The following is a 22,630-nucleotide window of genomic DNA, read 5'->3' as shown; positions in this document are numbered from 1 at the left end:
GCTATGGTATGAGAGATACCTGGTCTACATCAACAATATTTTGGTTTTTTGTTACATGCTTGAATTTGCTACTGAAAACCTACAACTACTATTCCAGTGAATAAAGAAACCATATTTGAAACTAGAGCATAGCAGCAGAAGTAAAATTTCTCAGTTATAATGTAGGTAGAGATGGAATCACTACAGAACTAACTAAGATAGTAATAGTGAGAGATGCTGCTGCAACAAGGGTTCATCAAAAAAACAATTTTTTTTTAAAACTGTAACAATACTTGAAATGAAATTTAACACTTACCAAAAATATAGCAAACAAACATCTGCCTGTCCAGGACTTAAAACCAATGTTAATGACCAATAAAACATAAATATTGTTGATGATATCTGTAAGTCACTGCTAGGGAAACTGGTTTCAGTTTCATAATACATGCATCTTTGCTCAAAATAAACGTGACCAGCTCGAAGGTGTGTTAGGATTTTAATGTAACTAAAATTCAAAGATAAACTAAATAGGAGGAATAATAAATAAACAATAAAACTATAACTAAAAATATAATTCACTATCTCACACTCTGAACAAGCAAAAAGTGCACAATTTACATGATTTTGTACTGTGTTACCAATGATTTATGGATAACTTCTAAAAAATGTCAGCACTGTTGTCTGCTCTAAAATTGAGATGTACTTAAGATGATGCAATGAAGATTTTGGTGCTAGTACATCTCAAAAATGACAGAAAATTTATATTAAACACTGACAAAAGAAAGAGTGAAATCAAAGCAGTGTTATTTTATTTGCCAATGGTTTATCAATGTATATACTGCACCATGAAGAAAGAAATTCTTGCAGTTGTCATCTTCCTAAAATACTATTTCCACTACTCGTATAGTAAGAAATTCACTGTCCAATTAATTAACTCTAAAAATATGAAGGGAGGGTAGAACATTAGAGAATAGAATTGTAAAGAAATGATTTTAATATTGTGTATAGCATAGGGCCACAACACAGATGGAATACCTCACTAAGTGATCAGCCTTTGTTCATTCACAGAATGTCCACATCCCAAATATCACATGAGAGTTGAAACCATTTTCACTACAGCAGTTGTAAGATATGCAGTATAATATTAAATTTGTGTACTAATGTCACAATTAGCACATCTGAATTTTTCAGAAGAGCAACTGAAGGATCCAGATTTAGTACGAGTGCTACTTTCAATGCAGTGAGGTAAAACTCGGCCAACATAAATGTAGGAATGTTGAATAGGCATGCCTAAGCTATGGTACATGCATAGTCAGTGATAAGTGCAGGAAGGTGGCTGAACCATCACTATAATCCATTGAGTTATGGATATCAGACTGCGATGCAGCTTTTAGTCTCAAAATCTCTAAGGCAAGAGAACTTTGAGATTTTGCACAACACAAAAACTTGAGGGCACTTGTAATGACATTTGATGGTGGTTCTCCTGGTAGCATTTGGTTTGAGATCTTCAGCATTGAAATAAATACTGTATGGTGAGTCCTGCCCAGATGAAGAAACAGCTGAGATATGCTTGCTTTGGATGAAGCATATAAGTTTGCTCATGAACAACCAGGAAAACTATTAAATGTCAAAGGAACTGTTGTGACAAGACTGTAAAAGAAAAGTTGTATTCTGTCTTCCCATGATACATTCCAGCAGCACAAAAGCAAGTTGACTCTGCCTGAACAGAATCATGTCACATCTTCTATCAAATTGGTTCATTAGTGTACAAGTTTTATTAAATGATGAGCAGGCAAATCTTTCATTCAATGACTTGACTATAAGTCTGAAGTGGACATCAACAAGTTAGATGAGGGTTAGAACACCATCTTAGGTCCTGTTTACTCATCCATTGAAGATGAAATGCTGGAGCTAAACACATAAGACAGTTCTCATAACTGCATGATCCCCCCCCCAACCAACAGCTTTTCAATCACTTTTGGGTTTAACTAGCTAATCAACAAAGAGCTTGGACACTCACTGAGCTTAGGACCACTAAACATGACTGATTGGAAATGGGAGAATTTGATTTCCAAGCTGCTAAATGATGTACACTATACAGTGTATGCACAAAATTGTCTGGTTCTCACTTGATTATTACACAATGAGTTTGTTAATCGTAAGAAAAACGGAACCAAAATGTGTTGCTGAAAAGAATTTCACTAAAGGAGATTTCATTTAAATATTCAATGGTAGCTGAATGATTATTATTATCTAGAATGGTAAGATAGTCAAAAAAATCAGAGAGTGAAAGCTCATTGTTACTGTTGTTTATCTAGTTACTGAGCGAGTTTTCTGATGTAAAATATTATTCAATGTTTTGGGAGAATTACTCATCACACTGAGTGGCGAGAACTCTATATCCTTGCTAGTATCCACCTCCCATATGTGTGTGAAGAAATATGAAGATCCTTCACATTATAAGGGAGTTGAGTTTCTTCCGATTGTATGTTGAGATATGTCAGTAACAATATGAATACTGAATCTTGGCTGATGAAAATATAACTGAAAATACCTGGTTTGGCTGATTATTTACAATTATTATTTAGTTTTTTGATGCTGAAAACAAAAACTAGTTGAACTTGATGATTTTTAGGTTTGCATTATAAGGCCACAGCCACTAAGATGCAGCTTTAGAAAGTAATCTCAAAAAAATACCAAAATACTTTGCATTGGAGCTGGAGATAGTCTCTTACATGCCACTAATAACAATATGAAATAGTGATATATGAAGTGATAGTATATGTGTGTAAATATATATATATATATGTCTGTGGTATTATGCAAATATATTAATATTAAATTAGGTATTCTTAAGTGTTAAGTAACAAAAATGGATAAATTACACAAACGACACAACAGTCAGAAACGTGCATCTAAACAGAGGATTTGATCTAAGACGTTAAGACTTTATGACGTGTGGTCAACTGTGATGAACATGGTTCAAGTCATCCCAGTATCCAATAAAAAAAACTATTGTAATCCTCCAGGATCTGCTGGTTGTTTAAGGTAAGAAGAAGTATAGCCTCATATTAAATTTGAATGAGTGTTGTAAATTTTAGGTTTAAAACATTCTGTAATACTGTGACTTATCACAGTAAGGCAAAAATCTTATTTTTTATCTTAAGTAAGTTTGTTGATGCAAAGACATTTGATCACTTAAATCCAGTGAAAGGAGCAGTCCAGCATTCAAAAAAGCAAGTACAAACACTGTGTATTTTTCCTTGATTTAAGTAAATATTTATTCCATTTTGTATTACACATCATGTCAAGACTATTAATTTCTTGAACTTGTTTGGATTTGATAAGTTCTACATTAATTCATAATTATACTCCTACTATGAAGTAAACATACCTCACACTCCTTCATATAATCAGTTTAACCTGAAAACTTCACATCAGACTAAAAATCAGTGGTTGTAAAGAAGTGATGTTTCTTACAATCCAAACTATCAAGTAATATTTCACTTGAAAATGTCTACAAATTCTTTATTATTATATGACTAGGACAGTTGATGTTATTAAATAGTTATTTAGAATATTAAAAACTTACATGACAGAGACTAATAAGAGTTTAATAGCATTTATAAGCTCAAAGAACTTTGCAAACCTTGTTCTCTAGTTACTCCAGTAAATTGTATAATGAACATTGGTAGTGTAACGAGTGTTTGGGCATGCTCATTGGCTGAGTGGTTAATTTTACTTTACACTCATTACATAGAAATTTGTTTATTTTTCAGGTTGTTCTTTTCCAAGCAGAGCACACAATCCATCAACTCAAGGAAGTTTATATATGGAATACAGAACTTGCACGAATACAACAGAATACAACTCAATTTATTTATTTATATATATGCTGTTGGTCATTACATTTATGTCAAAACTCTCAAGTTTACCTTAAAACAACACTAACTCTAAATCACTGAGTTTTTCATTCTGAAGATCTAGGTGTTCATTACTAAGGCCTTCTATTATAGTTATTAACATAGACACAGCATTAATTAATAACCAAATTATCACAATAAATCCTCATGTCCATAATCTATATAAAAGTATTAACAATTCTTTGAAGGCATCTTTAAGTAATTCCATTTTAAGCATTTTCAAATTTACTATTTCTTCAGCACAGTTAATGTTATTCACTTTTATCTCTTTACACACTACTGAACCTTAAATTTGATACTGTTCTTTATCTAATGTCTTAGATGAAATCATCCAAGACAATTACCTTAGGGTCTATAGGGACAAACCAACAAACAATATATCTTGAGCCTCTTCACTAAGATTAATTCAGTCGTGGATTTTCCTCACAATCCCATTAACTGTTTTGGGTGACATTGATTCATTTTCTCAAGAAAGATCTCTTAAAAAAAAAAGGGAGGGGATATTTCAATATATCACATCTCTCTGGTGCTGCAGTCTGTAACTGTGAATTTTCTTGCTTCCAGGACAAAACACAGAATGTGTCCCAGATTAACTCCTACAAAGGCTTTAATTAAGACTATATAATTCTTATTTGGTGTCATGATTCACCAGTGTCTATGTCTTTTTTAACATTTTCAATCTGCTGCTTTCTCCACATTATACATTATATACGTTAAAAAATAAAATGCACTTCTTTAAAACATTTAAATATGTATATGATAAATACTTCAGCAAGATATTTACACAATAATATACCAGAATAGACTTGTGTGTATGTTAGTGTGATTTTTTAAATAATATTTACATACAGGTCCATATTTTTATTATATATACATATATAATGTTTTCTGTCCTTGAGCAGGTTCTTTTCAATTAATTAGTAAATATAATACAAAACTCTGAACAGGTATTGATAATGAATTTAATTTATTTTTCAGTAAGGATAATAAAATTGTAGACCTAATTTCAAATACAATGGTTCAAACAACGTTTGATACAACATTCGAAAATTAATGTTAACTCAAGTACAAAATTTGCTAGCAAACTTTCAGTCACAGACACTCTCTGTCTTATTCTAACTGAATCACAGATGTAACAACTATCACTGTTGGACTGGTCTGAACAAGCTCAATCACTCAATAATGCACTGTTTCACTGATTATAATATTCATATTTCTCAACACTACACAAAACTTATGGATTCTTGATTTAATGAAATTTCCATACAATGTCTTATGCATTCTTAATCAAACAAACATCTAACTTAGGATACTAAAAGCATGATCAACAACGATAATATTGACTACAATGCTAACCTTTTCACACAGATAAATGATCCACTCTGTAACATTTGTTCTTCAGTTTCCGGCTAGCATGTATAATGTAGTTCTGTAAGAACTTCTTGAAAGATAGTATATTCAATACACAAACCTGTACATGCGAGTTTCAATGTTGCTCAGAATTGTAAGTAACCAACTGGTGTGACGTCTGTTTACTTTGGAGAAACCTTACTAAAGGTCCTCTGCCAGGACAGCAGTAAGTTTCCGAATTTACAACGCTAAAATCGGTGGTTCGATTTCCCTCGGTGGACATAGCAGATAGCCTGATATGGTTTTGTTATAAGAAAAACACGCATGCCTTATTAATGTTTTCTTTTGCCAACATATGGAGAATTTCCAGGATTCAGTCTCTTGATTTTTCTCTTTTGGTTCTTTGCGTCCTGGTTTTACCTTAAATCACAGCAGCTGTAGAAATATCCATGGCTAGACTTAGCAACACAACTATTTTCTTGATAAAGAATTTTATGTTTCAAACTACACTTATGCTTATCGCATTTGCCAGTGTATAAGACGACACTTTTCACCCTGATTTTACCCCACGTCTTGTACAGTTTCAAATATATGTAGTTCTAAACCTACTTTATTCTTATTATTTTTGTTTGCTTCGCACTTTCTACTGCGTTAGAATAACATATTTGTAATTGTATCATTTGTTTTCATAACTACAAGTTGTTTATCTTATAAGCTAGTTACAATAACAAGTCATATTTTATTTAAAACGTTTTTCTCTTGTTTGTTATGGTTTGGCATGATCACGTGGGCAAAGCACTCAACTCCTTATGCGGGGTCGCAGGTTCGAAGTTTAGACACGCCGAATGTAATCGCTCTTTCAACCTTGGGAGCGTTATCAACTCATCTGTTATACAAAAATACTGTTAATATTACACTAAAAAGTTGGTTTCTGTAATACACGCTAATTTTATAGTAGATCATTATATCTTAAAATTTAGTACTTTTTAATATAAAAGGAGTTCAACTGTGATGAAAACTTTGTAACGTTGTTTATTATATGTTTATGACTTAAATTATGCTAAATTGGGTTGTCTGTAGGGTTTGAAGAGCATCAAAACCACACTTGTTATTGTATATATAACCCAAGAACATAGACTAGCGCAGTTTAAAAATAACTTCTAAAAATTTCTTTATTAAAATAACATCCTAGACTCGTTTGGCAATAGAAGGCTGTCTTATACACTGAACTTCGAAAAATACAATTAATTTGCTCAAAAAGTCTTATACACCAGCAACTACGATAATTTGTTTTATTCTCTACTTGCTGTTATCGCTTTATGTTTCGCCTAACACTCATGAATCTGCGTATTTTGCTAGGACTTTTTCTGCAGAATATCAGTACACTTGAACACTACGAGCGTAACTAATGGACTCTTTCAATTCTCAAAGTCAGACACTTAGTACCCTTCTTAGTTTAAAAAAGTTTATTTTTTGAATTTTGCGCAAAGCTACTCGAGAACTATTTACGCTAACAGTGTAAGTCATCACCACCCACCGCTAACTTTTGGACTACTCTTTTACCAACGAATAGTAACATTATAACAACCCCACTGCTGAAAGGGCTAGTATGTTTGGTGCGACCGGAATTCGAACCCATGACCCTCGGATTATGAGTTGAACGCCTTAACACACTTGACCATGCCTGAAAAGAAGAAGAAACATTGGTATATACAGCAAATCATACAGAAATTCAACCCATACCAACAATGATTTGTATCTTTACCATTTACTCTAATTTTGTTAAATTAAACATAATTTTTGCATTTATGCCTTAAAAGTTAATATTTTTTGGTGCATGGTAAATTTCCTTTCCAGACAATTAAATCCAAAATAAATGCAATAGGTAATATATTATATCACCGTAATTATATGCACATTATGATGGAACAAGGTATTATTGTGTTTTGATTTATTTATTTATTTATTTATTTTCAAATTATTAATTTATAACTGACATCAACACACAAGCTTTCTCCCCACAAGGTGATGACACTATCAGGAGATAATGTAAGCTACTACACTCTTAAAAGACATCTTTAATGATTCCAACCAAAGACAAAGTGGACAACATTTAAAAACAAAAAAAGATTGTAACAAGATATGTATTTTTGTGGATTATAACATCTTAAACAATTTATTAATATAGTTTAATAAATGATATTTCTAAATTGAATTTTGTGACTGTTTACAAATTAGAGTATTATCCACAGAAAGATTTGGTTCTTAATCAGTATTCACTTTATTCCACCTGTTCTCATTGCTACTTGGTCATAACCTGCATGTTTTGTATCTCAGAACAGCTGGTATGGGTATTAGCACTTTTATAGCTAAGGAGAGAACAATGTTTCAACCCTTCTAAATCATCTTCAGGTTAACAGAGAGAGAGTTTGAAAGTAACTGTTGCTGGACACATGTCTTAGCAACAAGAGTATAAACAGGTAGAGGATTGTAGGGGTTATTGTAGGTGGATATAAGGTTATTAATTAGTATAAAGGTGTTCTTTTATATTGGTTTAATTTTGGTTTTAGTTGCTGTATAAGTAGGGCTTCTCTGATCTTGCATTTGTTTATATTTGTTTCTCTACATAATATCTGGGTGTTTTCTTTGGTTATGTTGTGTTTATTTGATTTGCAGTGTTAAAAAATGTGTGGAGTTTTTTGTGTTCCTTGAATGTAGTTTCCATTTTTCTGCTTGTTTCTCCAATAATGAAGTTGTGGCAGTTGTTGCATTGTATTTTATAAATTATGTTGGTGTTGTATTTGTCAGTTTAGTTTTTACATTGTATGGACTTTTGTTTTGTACCTGGTTTTTAAATAAATATGGTGTTTACTGGAATGTTGTGTTTTGTTTTAAGTTTTTTTTTCCAAATGTTGGTTATTTTTTTCACTGATGTCAGGATCATATGGTATGCAGCAGTATAAGGTTTTGCAGGTTTATGTCTTGGGATTTATTGTTGTTTGTTTGTTGTTGGTCTAGGTGTGTGTGTATAATTTTTTCCACAGTTTTTTGAGGAAATTTGTTGATGAGGTGTTGTTTTATTTTGTTGATTTCATTGTTAATTTTATCGGGTGAGCAGAGTTTGTGGTTGTGTTTGTTAATATGTTGAGTTTTTGTTTTTTTTGCTACTTTTTAACAGTGTTAACTTGCTTTGGTTTCCTTTTAGCTTGTTTTACTTTGGCTTCAAAATCATATTACCTCTCCTTACACAAAGCTATTTTGACCTTGATTTGTTCTCTAAACATTACTAAAATGTTTTAACAATACACCAGTCTATTATATACTAAAATGTTTTAACAATACACCAGTCTATTATACTCCATTTTTGTACCAGTTCAGCAACATGTGCTGATCACATGACTACACTCCACCAAACATACTACAGCACCTGTACTAGTGCAGGTAGTTTCCTCTACTATTGCAACATAGTCCTCACTTCCTTGTGTATAGATGTTCCCCATGTTACAAGATTTTGATTCTTGATGATGAGAAATCCACTTGATATAGAAATGTGTCTCATAACAGCTGGTATGGGTATTATCACTTTTACTAATAACCTGAAGATGATCTAGGAAGATCAAAAGGTTGTTCTCTGTTTTGTTAGTAAAAGTATAAATATCCACACCACCTGTTCTGGATACAAGATTTTGATTGAGCTTGATCATAACTTTATATCATTTTCAACTTCAAGATTTGTCATTGTGTTTGATTTTCATTGTTTCTACTCTTTTGTTTCTGTTCCTATATTCTGCTTTGTTCATATTAATTTGAAATTTTGTGGCAGATGTTGAAATTCTTGCCATAAGTAGAATACTAGTTCCAAGGTTGGCAGTGTCTGCTGGGAAAGCATAGGCTTTATTTTATGGGAAGTTTATCTTGCATTCAGCTGATGATTTTTTTCTTTCACGTTGTGATTTTTGTGAAAAGGAATACAAATGCTGTGTGGAAATTGTCTTTCTATGGCACTTTACACTTGTTATCAAGCCTTCACATAATCTGCTGGGTTAGATGTTTTTTGTCAGGAGATCTGTGGTAAGATTTTCAGTATGTATTTCTCATTTCCTGTAGGTATATCCATATTCAGTGACTATATGAGCTTGTATGGATGAATCTAATTTTCACACTCATGTCTTTTCTGCCTAGTGTTGGGTAAATTAGATTTTTATACTTCTTTTAACACACAGGTTAAACTAGGTTAAACATGCATTTGAAATTTAATTATTCCATTACTTTTTGTTAGCATTTTACTTCTTTTCACTGCTAGTGTTAATTTCTAACTTATTTTTTCATTACTACTAAGCATCTCAAATTGAGGATTAGATTAGAGCTAAGTTGTTGTTTTTTATTGTTAATTGGGTACCTTTCTTTAGGGTTAGATTTTTTTTGTTCTTCATCTTAGTATCTTTGGGTGGACTTATATGTTCAGTATTTAAGGGTTGGTTATCTTCTAATTTCTTTAGTGGTTTTGTACTTTAGTTTTACTACTGTTTTAGGTTGAATTTCAAAGTTTTGCAGGTTTGTTATTTTGTTAGTTTGTTAGTAATGAGTACTTTTTCTCTGTATAATTTGTGTCTTAGGTTACACTTCAAGCATTTCTTTGGGTTCTGTGGGTTTCTGCCTTCCATTTTGCTCACTTTCCATCCACTTCTCAAATCTTCTTGGAAATGTATCTCATTCAGTTGTAAGTTCAAGATCTATTACTCAAAGAAGCTTTCAAACAAGTTTTGCCCATGCAACTAGGATTTTACTCCTGCCTATGTATCTGGAGACACCTTGCTTCACTCAGGAGTTTTATCTTTCCTTTTGGTGAATTTTTGCCCCAGTGTCACATTGTTTTCTTGTAGTTAATCCACAAGGGTCCAGTCTTTCTTCAGTTCCATATGCATTTTGTCAAGAGGCATGCTCTTTTGCATGCCATCTTTACTCATTATATCTTTGGACACCTTATCACAGGGCAACTGATTTTTGTTCATCTCTTCCCGTTTCTAGTCACTCATCATTGGATTCTTCTTGTCAACCTTGGATCACGGTTGACCTTGCGTGGTGGTTCTCCTTGATTTCTCAGTGATTTCTGATCAGTAGCTAGTCAAGGAGGCTACTCTCCATTTCTAAATCCTAGAATATTTTGCATTTTATCTGGCTCTGCACCATTTCTTCTTGTTCTTGGGGAGTGGTTATCATTCATTCTGACAACTTTACTGTCATCATCAAAGTTGAACCAAGGCCAGATCTCTGTGTTTTCAGACTTTGAAACACCTGTACAAGACCATTAACCACAACCTGATGGTATGTCATATTTCTGGAATTATGTAACTTGTGGCCAATTGCTTATCACTTCCCACCAGTTTTTTTTTTACCCAAAGAGTGATCCCTTCATCTTCTAGTTTTTCTGTGAGTGTGTATATGTATAAATATATGCATTCACATTTCCTGCTCATTGAAATGCCAAACTACTTCCTTTTCGAGCTCCAGTTCCTCACTTTAGTTTTGGGTGGATGCTTTCAGATTTGAGGGGTCTTTACATATATGCCCGCCCTCCAGTCGGACTTTTCCAGGGTCTTTACCTTTATCCAGATCATTCCTTTTTGTTTTCTGCTGGTTGTTCCATAGTGACTGGCTAAGATATGGTTCCCTTTGTTCTGGTTTTTATTGGAACTACAGTCCATGCCATTATGTCTGTTCTGACTGTTCTTCTGACAGTCATGATTGGATGTTTCTTACCCCAACATTGCCACACTCCAGTTTCACTGTGACTATTATCTGGTCCTATGCCTCATCTCTGGGATTTTCCTCTTGTGTAGCATTTTTCTTTGCTTGTACCTTTTATCCTTCATCCTTGTTTATGTTTCAGAGGCTTTGGTCCATTGGTCATGGCTTTCAACTATCCCATTCTTCATTTACACGTGTGTTCCAGGTCTTCATCTGGTTGTTTGTTCAGAGTTTGTCTGTTTCAACTGTTGTTCTTTTTAGGACCACCTTGTTGAACACCTTTTTTCCTCCCACTTCCAAAATGCCTTTTTTACCTGGTTATTTCTCTCCTTTCCTGATTCTTTTGTTTGTGCATCCTCCATGTTCTTTTGTTCTTCTGATTATATATCTCACTTGTTGTTCTTCATGCTCTGTCTGTTTCTACATTTGAATCCTTTTCAAAGTGTTCCTTGTATCATTTCCCTAAAGACCTATTTCCTTTTTATCCTGGTAGGCTGTCATCATTGTTCCGATGTTTATTTCGTTAACATTTCCCACATCCTTTACCATTTGTATGTTATCTGCTATCAGGATCTATGCATTCTTTTCAGGATATTGGCTTCTGAGGAAGGTTGTTTGGTTTCTTCTCCTATTTATTTACCTTCCTTTTCCCACCTAGTCTTCCATTCAGATGCTGATCATCTACTTTGTACTGCTGTGTTGTATGGCTTGTACTACATTCTTATGTGGTTCTCGTTCCTGTCTCTTTATTTTGTGGAATTTCTGTTTTCCATAATTTTTTTTCATTTATTATGCTCACTGGTTGGGTTCATCAACTTATATGACTGACACATTGTGAGGTTTCCATGGATGATTGGTGTCAACATGTTGTTTCTTTACACTAGATTTGTTTGTTTGTTGTTGAATTTCATGCAAAGCTACTTGAGGGCTATATGCGCTAGCCATCCCTAATTTAGCAGTGTTTTTTTTTTAACCTCTGGGGGAGGGCAGATCCCACATTTGTTGCAAGCCTTGGTATCTTTCTTCCTTTTATTTTGTCTTGGAGGATCTCCACAGATATTCCAAGGGATTTTTCTTAATATCCTTTACTTTCTCTTTTCCATTTTAGCCTGTACTTCAAACTTAACTCTGGCCTTATGTACATGGTTTCTTTGTTGTTGAGACCTTGTAGGTAGGGATTTGGTTTTGCCTTTGCTTATTTTACCTTGTATATATGTATCTGGGTCTTGCATCTTTCTCCTTTCCTGAGGCTTCATGTTGGATTCAAGTGAATGAATCATCATAAGTCCTTGCACAAGTTGAATTCACCCTCTTAATTCAGGGTGGCCACTCCTGGATTTCTGTAGGGTATTGATACTTGAACAGGAATTGTTATGAATCTTAATCTTCAATTTTTGGGTTGGAGGTTAAGCCAGTGTGGTCCTCATACAATTTTCACATGGATATCAGTACTCCATAGAGAAGGTTTTGGAGGTAATTATCTTGAAGTCATTCTAGAAAGAAAAGAAGATAATTCAGAATTGTTTTAGGGGGTTATGAGGTCATTCAAAATGACTACTCTTATACAAAGTAAGAGTTGAGAAAATAACATAAAATTTAAAGTGTTGCTGAAAACAAACATTTGAAATATATTTAGGATGTTTTAGGGATTACAAGAAGGAAATTTGAGATTTTTGAGCTGAAGAAAAGTATTTGTAATCTCAACATGAAAATCAATTTGCACATGGATTAAAGAAATCAAACACTCAAGACATGCATGGACAAATCTATTTTAGGCTAATAAAAATATTTTGCTAAAAATAGAATTTTTTTGTATGCGAAAGACTTACAGTATTAATCCTTTAGCAATGGGTCAAGGAGTCAAAGGTCGTCTTGTTTGTTGACTTGCATTCAAAATTTTATTGAACTACTATTTCATTAATTCATGTCAATAACTTTAGAATCAAATTGTAGATTAGAATTCAAACTTTAATATTATATACAAGTTAATTTTTTAATTTAAAAGTAAATATTAAAAGAACACATAAATATATATTTTAGTTAGTTGTAGTATATTTAATGCATACTTTAAAATTAGATGTTTATGTCAAAATACTAATTCCATAATTTCATACAAATTAGGAACCCAAATCACTAATATTCACAAACTAAAATATAAAATAAGAACTTGTCTTTTTATTTTACTGAGATATAGCTTATGTACTGAATCAAACATGGTGACTCTGTTCAATTTTTTCAGTTTATTTTTTTAAAACAGTCTCTTATATACACTTTGATAAATGGCATTTGAATAACCAATCAACAGTTTTTCAAGCGGGTAAGTTGTATTTTTATTTAGTCTTCTTGAAGTTTCATATTTTTTAAAATCTCAATAAACCTTAGTTACTAAGCTTAATAAATTAAAGTATAATTTTATGGTATCAGTGTAGTTATTTATGAGTCTTTGGTTATTCATCTGTATACATAAAATATATATTCTTACTAAAAACAAATGTTTGAAATGTATTTAGGTTTTAGAGATTATGCAAATAATATTTGAAATTTTTGGGACAAAGAATAGTTTATTTTAATTATGATGTGAAATCTCTTTGCATTCAGAGTAATAATGAAACAGACTTGATTTTCACAAACAAATCTTTAGTAAAAATATTTCATTAAAATATCTGATTTTGTGTACAAACTGTACGTGGCGAGGGGACCTCCCAGGGAAGGTTCTGTTCTATCTGGTTCCCTTCTCTGGGATCTAAACATCCACCCACGTGTTTGCCGTGCATGGCGACCCGTGAAGGGGAGGAGAGGATCCTGGTGGTTGAGGGGTCCAACCCTAACACACCACTTTGGCCTCGAATTCCTGTAGACGGGCGGCCTTTGGGTGGCCTCCCTTGGGTCAATCGGCTGGTCCACTTGGGCTAGAGTCAACCAAGTACCAGTGTTGGAAGTTCACAACGGATGTTGTGGACATTGTGCCTGATGCTGGTGTTTGGGTATAGTGCTTACGAAACCCTGGCGTTGCTGCATTGTCCTTGCGTGACTTTGTAGTGTGTCCCTTGTAGGGCTCCATGGTGGGTGGGGTCAGCGGGTACCGAAATGGTTTCTTTTTCCTATGGATCCTCTAAAAAATTTAAATAAAATTGTAAAAGAACAGTCAATGGGTAAGCGACCACGTCTTGAATACTCAGAACAGCAATCTTCAACATCAGTAACACACGCATTCCTCATTTTCTTATATTACATTCTCTTTCGGGAAAACCTTTAGGGCAAATGTCCCCTTTTTTTATTCAAAAGGGACTAGAGGGACTTGCTGGCTCTCCAAAGTCAGTAAAGAAACTTCGATCTGGTGACATATTGGTTGAAACATCCACATCCCAACACAGTGAACTCCTCTTGAATTCAAAGGCAATTGGGGATATACCTATTGAGGTTACACCCCATGCTACCTTGAATTCTTCACGAGGAGTTATTGTTGAAAGGGATTTGAAGAACGTTCCCGAGTCAGAGATTCTCGCTGGTCTCTCCACTCAAGGAGTTTCTGCAGTGAGGCGCATTTCTACTCGCAAAGATGGAGTTACACTGCCAACAAATACCCTCGTTTTAACATTTACTTCACCACGTGCACCTGCCACCATTTGCAGGGTTCGGCCATACTTACCAAACCCTCTTTGATGTTTCCAATGTCAGAGATTCGGCCACTCAAAGACATCTTGTCGTGGTTCCCTGACATGAACTCACACTGCGTAAACTGCAATGGTTCTCACCCCTCTTACTTTCATTCTTGCCCAAAATGGTTGGAGGAAAAAGAGGTGCAGCGTTTGAAAACGACACATGACATTAGTTATCCTGAGGCTCGGAAATTGCTGTCCACAACTCCATCTCGGACATATGCTGCTGCACTTCATTCCACAACTACAGTGGGAGTGCAGACAGATCTCTGTGCCTCCAAGAGAATTGTTTTCAAAACAAATGAAAAATACAGGCATTTCTTCTCATACATCTTTTTCTCCCACTACGAGAGACAAAACAATTATTCGTTCGCATTCTCAGTCACTGGATTCCCCTTCCAATAACAAAAACCTGCCCACCCGACCCAGAGCAGGATCCATGGAGGTTGATAGACCTCCTCCGACTAAAGACAGTAAAGAAAAAAGACGTGGTCGTAAACTGAAGGGTTCTCCAGCCACTTCACCTACCCGTTCTTAAAAATGGCCACCTTGATGCAATGGAACTGTCGAGGTTTACGTTCTAATCTGGATGATATCAAAACGCTAATTGCTTCCTACCATCCTGTTTGTCTTTCTTTACAAGAAACATTTCTCAAAACTGCTGATACTGTCTCCATTCGGCAGTTTTCTCTGTACAGAAATGACAGGTTGTGTGATGGTCGAGTACATGGAGGGGTGGCACTGTTGGTTGATCAACACGTGCCCACCCTGTCTTTGTCACTCAACACACCCTTGGAGGCTGTAGCCATCCGTGTTTCCTTGGGTCATACCGTCACTGTTTGTTCTCTGTACCTGTCCCCTGGAGAGACATATGATCAATCAGATCTTGATGCTCTCGTTGAACAATTGCCATCTCCATTTCTAATCCTAGGGTATTTTAAAGGACATCATCCCCTCTGGGGGAAGTGCTATTATTGATGGGAGGGGCCGATCTGTAGAGCGGATGCTCTCTGATCACAATCTTTCTCTTTTCAATACTGGTTTTTCCACTTACTTTCATGCACCTAGTCAGTCCTTTACTGCTATTGATCTCTCAGTTTGCTCCCCTTCATTATTCTCTCATTTTTCATGGAGGGTTGACAATAATCCACTAGGCAGTGATCATTTTCCGATCATTTTGAGAGAGACTGGCCGTGGTCGATGCCACCCTACCCGCGTGCCCCGGTGGTAGCTGGATCAGGCAGACTGGTCCACTTTCACTGCTCTCGCAGAACTTGATCCTGCCATCAATAGACGACTGTGTAGCAGCGGTAACTGACTGTATTACACATGCAGCTGCTCAGTGTATTCCTAAAACCTCGACACGTTTTCCACGATATCCTCGTCCATGGTGGAATCCTGCTTGCCACTTAGCACGGAAGGCTCAAAAGCGGGCCTGGGATACTTTTCGTAGATATCCCACATTTTCAAATCGGGTTGCTTTCCAACGGGCCCGTGCACATGCTAGGTGGGTAAGACGTCAAAGCCAGAAGGAATCTTGGATTAAGTTCACAACCAGCATATCTTCTACCACCAGTTCCAAGATCATATGGGACAGGATTCGAAAGGTTAATGGGCACTACAATTCTGTCCCCCTCTCGATCTTACTCTCTGATGGTCAGGAGGTGACTGATGTTCGGGAACATCGCTAACACTCTATGTGAAAGCTTTTGCCGGGTATCTAGCACTTCTGCTTGTTCCTCCACCTTCCTGCCCATCAAGACTCGAGCAGAGCGATCACCTCTTTCCTTTCGAACTGACTGTTTCTTTGACTATAATTGTCCCTTTACCCTGGTGGAACTAAAAATGGCCCTTCATTGGTCTGCCAGTATGTCTGTTGGACCTGATGATATTCATTATGACATGCTGCACCATCTATCTCCTGCTTCTCTTGATGTCCTGATTGTTTTCAACCAGATCTGGCAGGAGAATGTTTTTTCTGATGCTTGGCGCCAGGCTATTATTTTACCTTTCTCTAAGCCAGGGAAAGATCCCAAGATTCCTTCAAACTACTGTCCAATTGCTTTGACGAGCTGTCTCTGTAAGACATTAGAAAGGATGGTTAATGCTCGTCTTGTTTGGTTCCTTGAATCAAACAACCTTCTCTCGCCCACCCAGTGTGGGTTCCGTCGACAGCACTCCACCACAGACCACCTAATTTGTCTTGAAACATCTATCAGAGAAGCCTTTCTCAACTGCCAACATCTTGTATCAATATTCTTTGACATAGAGAAGGCTTACGACACAACATGGAGGTATGGCGTTTTGCGAGACCTCCATACATATGGGTTACGTGGCCATCTACCCATGTTTATTAAAAATTTTTAATGGACAGGAGATTCCAAGTTCGTGTGGGTTCGACACTTTCCTGTTCTTTTGTACAGGAATTTGGAGTCCCTCAAGGCTGTGTATTGAGTGTTACACTCTTCAGTATAAAGATAAATGCCATCACTGAACAACTCCCTCTCACTGTTGCGAATGGGCTGTATGTCGACGACTTTCACATCTCATGTCAGTCGTCAAACATGAGATATATTGAGCGGCAACTATAAACCACCCTCAACTGTGTACGGAGGTGGACTCTGGGGAACGGCTTTAATTTCTCTCTCTCCAAAACTGTATGCATGCACTTTTGCCGTCAACGGGGTATTCTCCCTGATCCTGAACTTCATATCGGTGAAGTTTTGCTGCCAGTGGTCCCGGAGACCAAGTTCTTGGGGCTTATCTTTGATCGTAAACTGACCTTTATACCACATATAAAGCAGCTTAGGGTCAAATGCACAAGAGCACTGAACATCCTCCGTGTTCTCTCTTCTACCAGTTGGGGGGCAGATCGCTATTCAATGTTAGAGGTATATCGTGCTCTTATTAGATCGAAACTTGATTATGGATCAATGGTCTATGGCTCTGCCAGACCCTCAGCCTTAAAGATGCTGGACCCATTCATCACCAAGGACTTTGACTCTGCACTGGGGCTTTCCGTACCTCTCCAGTTCAAAGTATATACATTGAATCTCATGAACCTTCTCTACACCTTTGCCATTTGCAACTATCTTTACAATATACTTCAAAACTTCATTCCTTACCAAAGCATCCCACCTGGAAATGTGTTTTCCTTCCTCAGTGGGCAGTACTTTTTCAGAACAGACGATCTGTCATTGCTCCGTTTGGCCTTCGCATCCGGGCGCAATTGGATGAATTGGGTCTGTCCTTGGATAACATGGCAGATTCCATAGGTTGGCCCATCCCACCATGGCTTATTACAGCCCCCAAATGTGACCTTTCTTTCAGTCACCTAAAAAAGGCAGATACTCCAGATTGGAAGTACCGTCTTTTATTCAATGAATATCTTTCAAACAATCATTCAGTTCCCATTTATACAGATGGTTCCAAATCAGGTAATTCAGTGGGCTCTGCTATGGTTTGCTATGGGTCAGTAGTTGCGCGCAGAATCCCTTCTACAGCTTCTGTGTTCACTGCTGAACTGTATGCCATATCTCTTGCCCTGGATCATATTGCAGCTGAGCAGTACTCCAACTGCACTATTTATACTGATTCGCTTAGTTCTATACTTGCCTTGGAATCGCTACACGTTAGCTCACATCCTATTCTCGCTGATATTCGAAACCGACTGGCCCATTTCTCATTAGCAGCTACTTCAATCCAGTTTTTCTGGATACCAGGCCATGTTGGTATTCGCGGGAACGAGCTTGCAGACATGGCAGCTAAATATGTCTGCTTCAGCACCATCACTCCTATGCCTATTCCGTCCATGGACTATGGTGTTGTCTTCAAGGCTCGGCTCCGTGCCAGCTGGCAGTCCACTTGGAGTGAGCAACGTGACAACAAACTTTTTCAAATCAAACCCAAAATTGGACTTTGGCCATCTAGCTTCCGTAAAGTTCGGAAGGAGGAAGTTGTTCTCACTAGGCTACACATTGGTCACAGTTTTTTAACTCATCATTTTCTTTTATCTGGAACTGATGCACCGATGTGTAGTTTGTGTAACACTCAAATCACTATCAGCCACGTTTTACTTTCTTGCCTTCGTCACAATTCTCAACGACGGCAATATTTTAAACATATTTTTTCCCAGGGTCAGTCTGTAACATTGGACAGAGTTATTGGTGATGGTGACTCTGTCCACCTTGATAATGTTTTTAGTTTTTTAATGGCCATTAATCTTTTTAATCTGATTTAAGTGTTGCATATTTATTCATTACACCTTTTTAATTGTGGTTCCTTTTTTTACAATTTTAATCTCTCTCCTTCAATTTGACATTGGACAATGGCCAGAACATTAAATAACTCGACACCAGGACTGGAAAGGCCAACTTCAGGTGACTAACGCTACTGTTTGAACTACTCGTTAGTCGGCCTGGCGAGTTGTTATTATACTTTTGCTGCATATCATTTCACACTTTTACTTCTTAACTTTTTAGTACTGGCCATATTGACTCATAACCCAGAACCAGGACTGGAAAGACCAACTTCAGGTGACTGATGGTGGTTTTTATACTTACCTGTTAGTCTTCCTGGCGGGTTATGATCATTACCATTCTGCTACGGGTAGTTCTTTACAACTTTGTTGACTGGATGTCAACAGTGGTTTTTACACCATTTTCTGTTTTAATTGCTGTTTTGCTTTTATCTTCAATTACATTTACAAATTTTACTCCATTTACTGGACATTTGGCTACTCATTATTACGATTTTGCGGAGTGTCTTTTAAAACTTTTATTCTTTTACATTTTGATAATAGCTGCTATGACACATAACCCGGAACCAGGACTAGAAAGGCCAACTTCAGGTGACTGACGGTGGTTCTTGAACTTACCTGTTAGTCTTCCTGGCGGGTTATGCTCATTACCTTTTTGCTAGAGTAAATACCTTACAACTTCTTATACTCTGCCTTCTATCTTAACATTGTAGACTAGGTGTCAACATTGGATTTATACTTTTTTGTTTTACCTTCATTTCCAGTTATGTCTATTACTACATTTATTTATTTATTTTTTTATTTTTTTTTCATTTTTACCGAATGTCTGGTGCAGATAGCCTCGCTGCTTTGTGCCATAAAACACTAAATCAATCAATTGTGTACAAAATGCATGTAATCTCTGCTAAAAATCCACCAAATTTTATGAAGATACGCATGCTGTATCAGAAGTTATAATACAAATACACAAGTTTGTCTACACACTTACACACATTAAGTATTTGCATTATAACTTTTGATACAGCATGTGTATCTTCACAAAATTTGGTAAACTTTTAGTAAAGATTACACACTATTTGTACACATCTGATTTTTTTAATAAAAATTTTACAGAAGGTTTGTTTATGGAAATAGAGTATGTTTTATTACTAGTCTAAATGCAAAGTGATTTCATGTATGATTAAAAAAATATTCTTTTGCTTAAAATAATCAAATATTATTTGAATAATCCATAAACCCTCCTAAACACATTTCAAATGTTTGTTTTTGGTAAAACTGTTTTGTTGTTTTCTATACTCTAATGATATGGGGTCAATCATTTGACCAACCTCATAGCAATCATAAAAAAAATTAGGAAATATAAATTTTACTTTTTCATGCTGAACTGACTACATTTTATAACACAAATATACAAATTATTAGTGTAAGTAGCTTAAGTTTCATAACACTGTATATTATTTTTTTAATTTTTATTATATTGACCTTCTAATTATGTCCACCTAAAATTGCATAGCTTGTACTCAGGTCACATATCCAGTAATATAAAACTGACCTTTTGTCGTCCCTGTCTTGTCTGTGTTTTAGCAGACCAGTATTTTGTAATATACAGTCACATTTCAATTATATATTATATATGTAATTATATATATGTATATATACACACACACATTATATATATGTAAATAGATTATTATTGTTTAGAAGTAAATTATTAAACTTTTAAAAACTATATATAGAACAATAAATCAAGAAGTAAATCAAACAATTCTCTACTTGTTACGACCTTTGTACTTGGTTGTTGCTAGACATAGATTGCTAAAGCCTTTTAAAATTCCTCACGTGGAAGATATCAAACAAAATTTTTTTTCAGGTTTTATGTATATAATTTAGTAATCAAAAAATCATAAATAACCCCACTATTACCATAGAATTCTGCTGTAATTTTTTATGTGTAGTACTTAAGATATTTTTAGATTTTATAAAATATGAAGCTTTGAGCAGACTAAAGACATAACCTGTTTCTTTTAAAACTTGGATCAAAAGAATGTGTAAGCCTTTTCAAAGCTTAAAATAGTGGGGAAAACCACTCTGGGGACATTCTGAGCTGTTGATTGGTTATTCATATGTCATATACTCTTACAAAAACAGTAAATAAGCCATATCTCAGCAAAAGAAAAAGTTATGAGGTTCTTATTTTATATTCTAGTTTGTCAGTATTAGTAATTTGAGTTCCTACTTTGTACAAAATTATGGAATTAGTATTTTGACATCACAAACATCTAATTTTAAATGGTGCTGGATTCAACATACCACATTACTCACTAAAATCTATATTTAAATGTATTCTTTTAATATTTACTTTTAAGAAATTAACTCATATATAGTAGTCAAGTTTGAATTATAATCAATTTGATTCCAAACTTATAGACATAAATTCATAAAATGGTAGTTCAATGAAATTTTGAATGTAAGTCAGCAAATGTGATGATATGGCTTTTGAACAATGACCTAAAAGGTTAATGTGTGCAAGCATGCAGACAGACTTGTGTATATTATACTGAGCCCATTGCAAAATTGTTAACTGAAAGACTGAAATTATGTGAAGATATACACAATATATTGAATGCTAGAAGTATTAAATCTGTAAAGATACTAAATGAGTACAAAGAGGTCACATGGTCAGTCAGATTGACCAAGCTTATGTGGAAAGATTTAATGCTGAAGCAACATTAGATGGGTCTGTTTGGTAATTGAAGGTTTGATAAAGATGTTATTCATAGAGTATTGCTAAATCTCTTGCTTAATGTAAAAGAGACTGAGAAAATTTAAACACAAAGTAAATAATTGTTTTTTATACCAAGAAACACATTGTGTTTGCCAACTTGAATGCTTAAACATTCTAAAGAATCTCTTACTGATTTTTCTTTAAGAGTACTAAGTCGAGTTCTTGTATCAGTCTAAGTAACTTCAAGGCTCATTGGTTCAAAAGAAAGCTCATTTATTAAGAGTGGCTAGTGATATCCAGATTACTGGTAATTTTCATTGCAACACACATGGGGCCATAACCTCTCGGTATCACCTACACCATCACTTAAGGGCTCTGATACTGATATATAAACAACAGGTGATATTAGGCAGTGTTATTCCCAGGCAGTAATAGGTATTATTTATTTTCAAGAACAACAAGTGTAACTTGATGTAAGGTCAACTAATGGTATTCCTGATCATGTGAAACCACATATTCAGAACGAAGAATGAATTAGGAATAATTGTTATAATACTACACAAAGATGAAAACCCATTGTATTTTTGCAAGCCTCTAAATAAAGTTATTTAGCAATATTCATTATTATCAGCTTGGCTAATAAGAACTGACAACCTTAAATCTGCAGTGCTTGGCTGATCAAGATATGAGCATAAACAATATCTTTTTTCCAATGTGGTACTTTCTTCATCTCATAAGATTAACTGTTCTTTGTATGTGAAATTGTTTCTTTATGTATGCCATAAGCCTTCCACCCTATCCTATTGGAATCAAATGATTCCAACATGTCTCATGCAAATAATTATGCATAGCTTCTCCTCCAGTAGGAGAATGACATATTCACATAATACATGTAACTCCTTTTATACATTTCTACTGATATATCACTTGTTTGGCAGTGCCTGTGCTCAGATTTGTTTCTTTCAAGTTTCAAGTTCAGCTTTGTGTA

The 22,630-nt window shown here is 35.2% G+C and overlaps 1 protein-coding gene across 3 annotated transcripts in view; it reads left to right on the top strand.

Moving 5' to 3' along the window:
• Positions 1 to 7,254: 7,254 nt before the first annotated feature.
• LOC143235031 (uncharacterized) overlaps positions 7,255 to 22,630 on the top strand; it is a 60,159-nt gene continuing 44,783 nt past the window's right edge. Inside the window, exon 1 of one of the 3 annotated variants that reach the window (XM_076472767.1) lies at positions 7,255 to 7,301. In XM_076472767.1, the coding sequence (XP_076328882.1) occupies positions 7,281 to 7,301 (21 nt within the window). In that variant the 5' untranslated portion in view covers positions 7,255 to 7,280. Of the gene's footprint in view, positions 7,302 to 7,415; positions 12,474 to 22,630 lie in introns of those variants that run through there. The other 2 variants (XM_076472774.1, XM_076472775.1) reach the window with 2 other exon arrangements.

Source organism: Tachypleus tridentatus, chromosome 12 (genome assembly GCF_004210375.1).
Source record: "Tachypleus tridentatus isolate NWPU-2018 chromosome 12, ASM421037v1, whole genome shotgun sequence".
Classification (NCBI taxonomy): Eukaryota; Metazoa; Arthropoda; class Merostomata; order Xiphosura; family Limulidae; genus Tachypleus; species Tachypleus tridentatus.
Note: the sequence above shows the minus strand (reverse complement) of the source record. Positions and strands in the feature narration are given on the sequence as shown.